A 12,266-nucleotide genomic window follows, 5' to 3' on the forward strand; every position below is an offset into this window, starting at 1 on the left:
CCCAAAACCAATCTATACTTTACCATCGCGGTTAAAAACAGAATTATATCTCCTGGTGTGTGGTCTTTTTCTACATTACCTAGCATTACCTAAATATTTGTATTTTATTTTAAACTAGTTAACTTTTTCCTCTGATTTTAGAACACATTTCTTATAATTGCAATGTCAATTTTTTCAAGTGGAAAACCTGTGTATTAAATGCATGTACCCGGTTTTAATGCAAAGTCACAATTGTATTATGTTCACAAAACCAAAAGCCTGGAGTAAAAGCCAAAACAACCTAAAGTTATTGGCCTCAGCACAGACTTTCATATTTGCCTTAGACTGTGCTAAAACAGATGAAGCCTTACTGCATGTTCCGTATATGTAAAGACAAGTCTAGAAATAGTTTTAAGTGGGGCACGTGTAATGAGTCCTAGGTATGCAAATTGTTATACTGAGGTAATTTTGCTCTTATATTAAGCATTCTTGTCGGAGCCACACAGGTCCTCTGTTTATTCACTTCATGGCTTATTCACAGCATGATGCTTTAAATCCCATTAGTGTGCCAGAGCCTGATGAACCGTAATCAATTAAGTTTCTTATTAAAGCCCTAAATCGCTGATCTCCCAGTTGCAACGTGAAAGCTGAGCAACAGCAGAAGAGCTCATTTTTCACCAGCTTGCAATAAAACAACATCTCGGAATTATTTGTAGCCGGAATGTTATATGGATGGACTTGGGAAAATTGGAGTTCCCAACCCTGGGCAGGTGGTTTCAGCACATCGTAATGAAAGTGCTCATTTTTATTTTTAATTGCATTCCATGTGTACACAGGCTAGTTATGGGGGAGCAGCTCTGAGAGGCAGGATCAATTTGGCACAGCTTCTAATTTTGCAAATGCACTCCCATTATTGTTTTAATAAAGCTGTAAATCTGCAAGTTAGCGTGATGTCTAGAAAGCTGTTAATGAACAGACGGGGCTCAGCGATTCAAAGCATCACGCTGGGCTTTGAGTCCCAGCAGAGCAATCTGGTTAGCCTGACAATCCTGCACTGTCAGTCTTAGCAGCTTGTCATGAAGTTCGTTCAAGAGAGTGGAAGCAAAGTTGTCTGAGAAAGTGTGGAAGTACCAGAAGTGTGTTGACAAAATGTTGATCTGTAAACAGGATGAGAAAGGGCGAAAAGCTCCCTAGATGGAAATATAACATTTTATCTTCCAGCTCAAAGTTACTGATGCAGCCCAGCCTCAATCATGGTTCAAATGAATGAGCAACAGGAATTCATTAGGATGCAATATTTATTACTAAGTTTGGCAAAATAAAAATATTAAAATATCGCTTTGACCAGTTAAGGAGGTTGTTAATTAATCTTTTTTTTTATGTTTTCATAACATTTGGCACTGAATTTCGACATTGCTTAATGCCTTGGAATTAGTAACATCTCAATGGGATGGTACTCCAGTTTCAGTGTTCATGATTCTTTCTGTTTGAATAATTAAGGTTTTAGGGCAGTTTCTCTAAGGGGCTACACTTGGCTCCATGTAAAGCTGGTTGACAGCACTCACCAAAGATTCAAAATAGTGAGAGGAGAAGGAGGGGGAAGAAAAACAATGGGAAAACTGTTGGACAAAGTGTGGAAGGAAACGATTCTTGGTTTAGACTCTGACGGTTTTAAAACCAGTTTTGTACAGCTGGTCAGAGCTTGTGGAATTCATTATAAACCATAAGAGAATTAAAACATACATCTTTAAAACCAAATGATCAAAAGGTTAAGATGAAAGATTAAGAAGTTTTAACTCAACATACTATAACATTATTTTTTGACAAACTGAGTGTAAACTTTTTTCAAGCTTTAATTTCAATTCAGTTTAGCCTTCTACCCAACAAGTTGTCTTACGCTCTGTCTTGCACTACTGTGCTTTACCACAGGAATTTGCAGATTCAAAGCACAATGCCCAGAGTCATTGGCAGCCAGGCAGGAGTTAATCCAGGCAACGCATAATAGTGCAGTTGTCAGAAAGGACCCCAAAGGGAAAAGGAGAATAAGCCTGTCTGTGGGGCGCCAGTGTGAGTGCCGAGTTGATTCAGGCAGTGTTTCTGAATGTGTCCGGACAGGCCACGTTAGGCAGCGAAGGAGAATATCAGCTCGATGCAGAATGAGTTGGGAAAAAGCCATAATAGGGAACGGGCAGCATTCCAGGAGAAATACATTCTTTCTTTTAAGGAAACAAAAAATGTGGATACTGGATTTTTATTACTTACAAAAAGTAAGGGGGAAAATCAACCATTTGGAGCTTGGAGCTTTTGTAATCCTTATTAACATGCAAGGGTGAAGGAGCCGCTGCCTTTTAAGTCTCTGTCCTAAAGCTATGCAGACAAAAAAATAAATATGTTTATATTTTGGGATTCATTGTAACGTTAGGGGAGCCTAGCAGCAGAAGGTTCGGCCTCCAGTGCAGAGTATATTTTTGCCATATCACCAGAGAATCACGTGGTTTTATTTTTTGTTTGTTTTAGTTACAGTGATGCAGTGGAAATGATTTTCAGTGTAGGCACTGATTTCTTCCGACACAACTGACAGCTCCTTCTCTCTTTGTGTAGCAGCCCGTGACCATTTAAATTTGGTCATCCACTAATGTGCCCCCACTGCCTCTCTCTGTGCTGGAGTTTCTGTAACGTCGTGTACAGCTGGGTTTTGTCAGCTTTGTTGCTTATTAAGGATGGCATACAGGAAGTGAGACGCCTGGGAGTTTGCAAACTATTGAGAACATTAGCATTGCACTGTGTATTGTAGGGGACATTTTAAAGCAAAAGACATCATAGGGGAATTCACAGATCATATGGAAATATGTCCAGCAGCCCAAACTTCCAGCCTGTCCCTTCATTTTGGTTTTATTACACTAGTTTCAGATCACAAACGAACATGCAAAGGACATGTTTTTCAAACAGATCACTGTTTCAAGGAAATATTGAAAGTGTGACCAAAAACATTAATAAAAAACATTATGCTTCATATCAAATATAAAATGAGAATGGTTATCCTTGTCTGCCTTGAATAGATTTCAAAAACTCAAGAGAGCTCTGCGTCATATTTTTAAGTGTTGAGAAGACCGAGTTGTCTACCCTTGTGTCATCGCATTTGATTCTGATTTCTCTAAAACAGGTTAGCATGAAAGGCAACAAGTACCAGCAGAGCTAGAATGCATCCATGTTTTGACACCAAAATCAATGTGAAAATGAGATGATGCGGCACGTTCCAAGTTTCCTTTTTTTTTTAATTATTATTATTAGGTTTTTTTTTTTCGTCTGTAGCCCAGAGGTCTGTCAAGCTGGCGTCAGATACTTTATGAATTTCTCTGTTTTGATTGCCAAAACTTAATTCCTTTTCTTGTTTGTACCCCTCCTCACATCTTGTATATCCCTCTTCTCATAAAGACAGAGATTTTTCGGCAATGATAATACAATTATGAATGTCAGAAATAATCTGCAATTTTCTGATATCATACCTTTAAAAATGTTAAAGAAAAAAAAAAAAGAATTAAAATTAAAAAGCATTCCTTAACTTCTTGTTGCTTGTACCTGGAACCTTATGTAAGTGAAGTAATATAAAAATATAGATTGAATAAAATACTACATAAATGTGGGGAAAATTAAAGGACGAGGCAACTGTTTTAAGGTGAGGCACCACAGGCAATTTATATAATTTCATCCCAAGTCTTGAAAATGTGATTCTCGTGATTACTGCACACTTAACGTGGGGTTGCCTCATCTGCATATTTTAATTAAATAAAATATCAAACTTGTAATACAAAAATATGTTGTATTCATGTATAATTTCAACTGGTAAAGTTTCATTCTGATATCAGTAAAAGGGGAGAAAAATATTAGCGTGTGGTGCCTCACCTTTTAAAGAAAGTGCAGGGATGAATTTTCAGTGGATTATTTTTTATGCACTTAGTATTTACAAAATGTATTTAAAATATATATGACTTTAATATAGGTTAATATGGTATATGGTTCATGTAACTAGCAGGAATCTACCCTTCCCTGTTATATCCTGTTGTTTCTTGCTCGCTGTTTTTCTTTGCCTCTTCAGACACCTTGCTTTATGATTTATACTTGCTCCAACATGTGCTTGGTTTTGTCTTCAGATGTCCCCCATCAATCCCATAGCACAGCTCTCACAGAGTACTTTTGTTCATGTTCAACATGTATTTCTCACTCTCTCTCTTCCTCTGTGGAACTGACATATTTATAATAAAGTATTACATTCTCTCATGGGTGAGATTGACTTGAGACTGACCATGAGCAAATCTGATATTTTTATTTATTTAATTATTTTTTCTTCCCAGCAGTCAGAGAATAATCAATATGCAATTACTTAACTATATGAGAACATGGCCCACATGTGGCTTACATTAAGCCCCTGTTATATTAGTTTTGGTCATCTGAAAATTCATTTAAAGACTCCAGAATTCCATCCCTTTTACAAAGAGTCGGATGTATAATGCTGGATGCATCTGTGTCTGAAGACCTCAGTAAGCGCTGCCTTCCTCCTGGCTTTCTTGATCCTGCCACGGTGGAAAATCCAAGATCTAGAATGTGTCTTTTCAATGCTTTAAATCCGTGCCTTCTTAAGAAGAGGCCCAAGGTGGCTCAGAGATCATTTTAATGTAGTCTGGGAGTTTATCTTCTTCAAATAGGAGGTGCAGCCATCCCAAGACCTGACATTTTTGCCTGACAAAGTATTCAACATATACAAATCAAGTAGACCATAATAAGTAGTTTGGAGAGGTTATTTTAAATATTATGTGAATGTGTGTAGTGTATGTGTGTGTGTATGTGTATGTGCACATTTACTTATTAGCATTTTTATTGTAATTTACTTTCTTCCCTTTTTCTTGCTTACACTGTCTGCTGCTGGCTACATGTTTTGCATCTGTGTTTTTTCACCATGGAAAAAAAGAGATCCACACCTAAGAAATCACAGTTTGAAAGCAACCGCTCATTCATACTGGAGATTAGGATGTTCTTTCTCTACTCTCTGGATGACTACTATCTTCTACCCCTGATCACTACAGTCATTATAGAAGTTGTTTTGTAAATTTGTTGGCAGCCCAATCAGTCTTCATTTTGAAGAGAAATGAGGTCAACATCCGTTCAGTGAGAACCATTAGAAGGCCATTTTCAAAACATCTGTGAGATTAATTCTGCGCTGTATTTTATCGAGAAATTTAGTGAAAATCTGGTCCCTAATAGATGTTGTAAGTGGATGAAAGATTGGTGGTGTAGATGAATGGTTCCTACAGGGCAGGGTTAGCTACCCCCACCCCCCCCCCACCTCTCCATCCCTGAGCTCCACTGGACCAAAGAGTACAGACCAGGATCACAGCTGCAAGCTCTGCAGTGTTCATGGCTGTCTTTGTATCATATTTTATGAGGTCCTGGTGGCCTTGTGTTTGCTCCTCAGTCCATCATGTTGTTTTTGTTTCATATTTTATGCATTCATGCAGGAGAGGTTAAAACATTTATCAGTTCTTCTTCCACCTTGTTGGGCTCAGTGCCAGCTCTCCGCTAGGGAGTAGGATGCTGGGTAGTGTCTGGCACCCCCTGGAAGAAAGCAGGGCTCACTCGCTCACTTTTCATCGAGCGCTCATTGCAGCCTGATGGATTATCTCCTGCTATAATCCTCACAGACCTTCTAGGCTGACAGACAATTTTTTCTTGATATTAAAAAGGCTTTTACTCTTCGCCCTTTCTGCTCACCTAAGGCCAGAAATAACAAACTCGCCGGCACGGCAAGTGAAATCCTTTTCCTTCTGTACCTGCCCATTGCTGAAACAACAAATGACTAATTGCCAGTTTCACAGCTTCAGTTTAAATCCTAGTCCCAATCTTAATCTCACACTTGCACTAAGTGGAAAATGGAAATGTTTATAGATATTATCTAATGTTACATTATCCGTTTTTGGTACAGATTGATTATAGTATATACCTGATATATGCTATTTAAAAACTAATGTTATTTTATGGGTTTCAGGTGATGTGTACATACAACAGACCCAGGACACCAAAAATCCAGTCATCTATGGTGTCTTCTCTGTATCAGGGTGAGTTACCATTATAGATTTGTCTAGCCTCCCCTGACAGTGTTACATAATGCTTTATCTGTGGTCTGTATCCATCACGTCATTATCTCTAGAATTCCACAATATCTTCCACAAAAGAGTGGAAAATTATTAAAAACTGGTACCAGTTATCTTCACTAATGATATGTGTGTGTGAAGTTATGGATGCACTACAATATTTTTCCATATGAAAACTTATAATGGACTAAACTTGCAAACGCTTGGCGATTGATGTGTAGTTGGTCTTTAGTAGCAGAATAGGCTGGGTGACTGGCATTAAGTTTCTGTGTCCCCACAGTGATACACATTGCTATGCTTTTGGGTATTCCAATTAATGTAATTAATCAAATGCTATTAAAGGGCCTAAAGAGTCCAGATATTATTCAGGGCCATATGGTAAGACATTAAAGCATAAGCTGGTCTGTAGAGCAGACTACAAAGAGCAAAAAGGAAATCCGTAACAACCCAGAAGATGTGTGTTTCCTGCAAAGTGGCAGTTTTCCACTTCAGGACCCCTTTGATAGCAAGCCATCAGCCGTCAGTTATAATAACCTTCAGTAGCTGCTACAATGGAGAGGAAGCTCTGCAGTAGCTATTTCTGATGAACTCATTGAATCTGAACGAGTCGCTACAAAAACTGATTGTTCCCATCACCGTTTGTGTCTGTGCTTATGTTCTCCTTGTGTCGTGGGTGCATTCCGACCCACTTCCGCTCTGCTCTCAGCGAGTGACACATGAAAACACACGGAGGCCACAATGGCCTTGTGTGTTGTTGATCACATCGCCCACAGTACCCTTGGGTCACTTAGCTGTGTCTCCTCCCCAGGTCCGTGTTCAAAGGATCTGCAGTCTGCGTCTACTCCATGGCTGATATCCGAATGGTGTTCAATGGGCCCTTTGCTCATAAAGAGGGACCAAACTACCAATGGGTGGCCTACACTGGGAAGATTCCCTATCCCAGGCCTGGGACGGTGAGTTCACCAGTTCTTGTCACCATTTCCCTGTCTTTGCTATGTGCTCATAAACTGCTACGAAGCATTGGGTACTCTGTTGTGTTGAAGCCTGCCATTTTAAGATGAACACCCCCTAACACAGCAGACTGGTCATGTTTTCCATGGCCATTATATGAATATCCATCTTCTGCTACAGGCTGTGAATAGGGAAATGTTTTACTTGCTTTACTTGAGATACAACTGATAATGGTGTAGGTGTGAATTTGAATAGTTGTGAGGCCCCCAGTGAGAACACTTGGTCAAGAGATATCAACTAAAGATAAAAAACAGTCTTAGTTCTTGCTCTTGCCTGTTTTCTCCATGCTGGCAATACATGTGACTCGTATTGCCAAGTGAGTCACAGTGTCTTGTGCTTTTTTATCTGCACTGCACTGTATATGAAATTCACTGGAAAGGTGTATCACTAGAAACTGTTGTTCACGTGTAATTTGCATCATAACCTAAACTGAGGTTCTTAAACCCCTGGAAGTGTAAGACTCATCCTGAGGGTAAAATCAATTAACTTGCACTGAAAGTGGTGTTCCTTTGTCAGTTAAGAGGAATGTAAAAGTGAAGTCATTAAGAGATCTAGCGTTCTGGCAGAAGTAAGTAATCTTTCCATGGTTTGATCTGCAGTGCCCAGGAGGAACCTTCACTCCCAACATGAAATCCACCAAGGATTATCCTGACGAGGTCATTAACTTCATGCGGAACCACCCCACCATGTACAATGCTGTGTACCCGGTGCACAAGCGCCCTCTAGTGGTGAGAACCAACGTGGACTACGAATTCACTACCATCACTGTGGACCAAGTGACCGCAGCAGATGGCAGTTATGAAGTGCTCTTCCTGGGAACAGGTCAGTCTCACACAATGAAACACACCTTTAGAAAGAGGGCCTTATTGTCCTGCAGCAACCAGAGAGAGTCATAGCTCAGTCTAATATGCCACCCAAGCCCTGGTGGAATTATAACACCTCTAATCATCATCTAACATAAATCAAGGTTTGTCAGTGTCTGACTCCATCCTGGGACTCCAATGTGACAGCGAAATTGAAATCCTGGGGATTAAATTCACTTTCACAGGCTGACTGGGAGGTACAGTACTGTCTGCCCACTGCAGCCCAAGGGAGTTTGATACTGCAATGAGGCTTTTTCTGTAGAATTAACATTTATCAAGGGGAAGAATGCATTTTACCCTTTTAGACTGATATGGATGGTTAGCAAAAACGAAAATAAGCTTTAGCTTACATCATTCATTGCAAATAAAATCTTGGAATCCTGTACCTTAAGGGCACTAGGGGCTACAGAAACACCATTACTACTTGTCTTTGCACTAGCCTTCCTTAACATCTCTTTTGTTTCATTTCTTTGAAGCTTTAAAAAGATAAATGACATCACTATTCCTAAACACCGTCATGTTTGAACACAAAGTTTAATTTCCATTTGTACAGTACGTGCTTTTGTTTCACATCTTGCACATGTTCACATGTTGATTCTGGAATTAAAATGAGTAATGGATTTTGTACGACACAAAGTCAAGTTTTTAACACTGAAATGCTGAAGTGCTTTTCCTTTACTGGTTTTGAAAAAGCCTTGATTTTATAGAGGGCCTTTAAAAGCAGTAATTTACAACAAATAAATGTATAGCACTACAAGTCAGTGTATTATGCAAACCAGCGGTTTTTTCATTCTTAAATGAGTAAATTATATCAATAGGAGAATAAAATAGATGGGGAAACTATTTAAAGGGCTGCAATGGACTACAGTTAATCTTCATAAGATACCAGACATGTTTTGATGAATTACAAATATGCTTTTCAATATAAAATGACAGTGTAAGCTATCTTGCATTGGCAGGCTGTGTGTGTTTTGGTAGTTATTTAGAGTGGAACCGGACAATTTAAGGAGAATTACGCAACATGCATTCAGCACAGTAAGGGCTACAGAGCCCAGGACAAATATTGATTTTGTAAATGCAGCCTTTGAGATCTATGGAGCAAGCAGTCGTTGTGTGGAACTCGTTCAGACACACAGCAGATCTCTCAATGCCCGTGTCTTCCACAGATCGAGGCTCTGTGCAGAAGGTCATTGTGCTGCCGAAGGACGACCTGCAGACTGAGGAGCTCATACTGGAAGAGGTGGAGGTCTTTAAGGTGAGACAGTGGTTTAGTTTCGGTTTAGCTTCCAGCTCATATTTGTGGGAAGCAAAAGGAAGTTTACAATCTGTAAAAAAAAAAAAAAAGAAGAAGAAGTTGGTTCTCTAGTTGTGAACTTGTTTTAATGTGATTTGTATCATTTAATAAGTTATAACTGGGAACAATCCAAATATATTTACCGAGCAGAAGAAAAATAACAAACTCATTCTGACCATTTCAGGGTCAGTCAATGTTTTTTTTGTTTTTTGTTCTTATTTGCCATATTTTCAGGGATAATATCTTAGCAAGACAACTGTTTGACTATCTCCTGTACTGTTTCCCTGCAATTTCTGCAGCCCTTACCATGGCAAAGATTAGACATTTTTGTGTAAAATGGCTGCCAGTTCACTAAGCAAAATAATCTGGTGCTTCAAACAAGTTATGATCAGATTAGAGCTCAGATACAATGACATACTAAGAGTCAAACTCCTGTCTGTACTTTTTCCTAAAGAACTGCATATTTTTAGAAGACCATGTGTGCCATTTATTCTAAAAGTCTTTGATTCAATGTGCTTCACTCCAGGGAAACAAAAGATTCCCTTTAGTCAAAATATCAGACTCCACTGAGCAGCATTTTTAGGTTTTAGACATTAACAGTTATGGAATTACAGGCTGTCAACTTCAAAGGAGATTTTCTTGGTTTCCAAAAAAAGAAAAGAAAAAAAAATAGGGAGACTATGAAGATTTCCCAGGGTCATTAAAGTCTCTCAGAAAGTCGTTGTACTTCTAAAACTGGAATGACAAATACATGTCCTGAGACTGCAGACATATACACACACAATTAACACAGTCTATTTTTCATTCATGTAAGTTTATATTTTGAAGAAATGCCCAAGTACACATTTTATCTTTCTAGGGATCCATGATAATACAATAAATCCCATTATTTTGTGCCTTTCTGAAAAACAAAGAAAAGAGTAAATTGAATGTACTTGTATATTCCAGGTTCCTACTCCAATTACAACCATGAAGATTTCATCCAAAAGGGTATGTACTTCATATATCCGTGTCTTTAAGTGCCAGTATTCAGATGGTTATTTATCTTGTGAAAGCTACTGGCGTTGTTGAGTGGGGTGGGGTAGTTGTCAAACAGGGGGATGCTGTCAATATTGGGGGGGATACATCCCCTACACCTACGGAGTCGGGCATACATTATTGGGGGGACAATTTAACATTCTCTCAACATTGGCAGGGATCCGTCCCCCCAAGACCTACGCCTATGTTCTGTACAAAGTAAACATGGATGAATTAGGAAAAACAAAAGTTTCCTCTTTCAAAGTCAGGCCATATTCTTTTATAAAGGTACCTACACTTTAGGTAGTTTATTTAAATTCCTTTAAATGTAGTTGTTCGCTACAAGATCAAATAAAAGTCTGATATGAATGACTCCCTCCTTTGTCTCTTTCACTGTAATTAAAATTGTGCATGACAAGTAAAAGCTGGGATAGAAAATGGCAATGTGTTCACAAAATAATTGCATTACTACCTATGCAAAATCAGGTGTATTAGGTGTATATTGAAGATTAGGAAATCAGCCCAACAAAATTCTTCAACCTGAAGGGAGTTAAGTTGATGGATCACCCAGTCTAACTGACATCTGTCTGTGTCATTCCTATAGCAACAACTATATGTGGCGTCGGCTGTGGGAGTGACTCACCTGGCCCTCCATCGCTGTGATGTCTATGGCGAGGCCTGTGCCGACTGCTGCCTGGCCCGAGACCCCTACTGTGCCTGGGATGGGAAATCTTGTTCACGCTATTCTGCATCACTGAAGAGGTAAGCCTGGAGAAACAGATCCGAGTCCTACTCTGAGGAAATTTATTTTGTGGCAAAGAATATGGTTTTGGCACTGCGATCAGTGGGTCTGTGTTGCAATATGTGTCGGGAATATGTAGCACAGCTGGGCCAAAATATAGTTTTAATGAAATAATGAATATCAAATGTTTTTCACCATCACATGAGCCTGAAATCAAATGAAACTAATAAATGCTGATCCAGTGAAACAGATCAGCAGTAACAGAGAACCGAAAACTAGTAATATTTGCCAAGCTTCATGTATGAAGTTTTGAGCAATACTAGACTTAGTCATATTGGTTGCTTAAACAAACTAAGTTGTTGGATTTAAAAAAACTTTCAAAGTGAGAAAAACGCAGTCAAGAAGTAAGTAATAAATAAAACATTTGTGTAGATTGCATGTATGACAAAAATAATAGGCCATATTAACAAATGCTCTATTTTATAACACTAGTGTGATGTAGACAGATAGATTACCTTTGCTAAAACCAGCCTCCAAGGGACTAGACAAACTGTGGAGGCAGCTTGAGATTTCCATTACACACAGATGGGGCTTAAACCAGTTTATCCACTTGTTGAGCCACAAATACAGATGCAAGCAGCCTATATGCTATGTAAACAGAGAATGCTCCTATTTAGGATATGATGAGTTTTTCAAATGCATATATATTTTTTTAATTATTTTATTCCTCCTTAATATTTACCAATGTACCTCCTTCAGACGCAGCAGAAGGCAAGATGTGAAATATGGCAACCCAATCCGGCAATGCAGGGGTTATAACTCCAACGGTATGTAGCCCACACCTCTGAAGCAATGTTCGACTTATTTCTTGCTTAAAGGTTAAGCTTCTCCACTGTCAATTGTGAAGTCAGTTCTGAATTACCCTTGGCTGAAAATGTCATATCAGTTAAGACTTTGCTGGCAGATCTGACATCCCTTGACCTTTTGTGCTGATTCATAGAAAGCTGATGAACTTTTGGAGAGATTAAAAAAAAACTTAATAAAATATAAAGGTGAAGGAGAATATTTGTCTTTTTCAGCATAGTGCAGTTAGTGGTGTTTTTTATTCCTCAAATCATGTCTGGGCTTACTGACCACTGAAAGTACTGTACTAACACTTGAAATAGGCCCATTCCTGATCATGTTACTAAATCACCTTCAGTGTGAATTTGACA

The 12,266-nt window shown here is 38.8% G+C and overlaps 1 protein-coding gene across 2 annotated transcripts in view; it reads left to right on the forward strand.

Annotated features, from left to right (window-relative positions):
• LOC136736717 (semaphorin-3F) overlaps window positions 1–12,266 on the forward strand; it is a 91,698-nt gene that overhangs the window by 74,876 nt on the left and 4,556 nt on the right. For both annotated transcript variants that reach the window (XM_066698136.1, XM_066698137.1), the window contains 7 exons: window positions 6,020–6,089; window positions 6,934–7,078; window positions 7,736–7,958; window positions 9,166–9,254; window positions 10,242–10,283; window positions 10,915–11,072; window positions 11,812–11,879. In XM_066698136.1, coding sequence (XP_066554233.1) covers window positions 6,020–6,089; window positions 6,934–7,078; window positions 7,736–7,958; window positions 9,166–9,254; window positions 10,242–10,283; window positions 10,915–11,072; window positions 11,812–11,879 — 795 coding nt within the window. The remainder of the gene's footprint in view (window positions 1–6,019; window positions 6,090–6,933; window positions 7,079–7,735; window positions 7,959–9,165; window positions 9,255–10,241; window positions 10,284–10,914; window positions 11,073–11,811; window positions 11,880–12,266) is intronic.

The sequence above is a fragment of the Amia ocellicauda genome, chromosome 3 (assembly GCF_036373705.1).
Source record: "Amia ocellicauda isolate fAmiCal2 chromosome 3, fAmiCal2.hap1, whole genome shotgun sequence".
In the NCBI taxonomy this organism is placed as follows: Eukaryota; Metazoa; Chordata; class Actinopteri; order Amiiformes; family Amiidae; genus Amia; species Amia ocellicauda.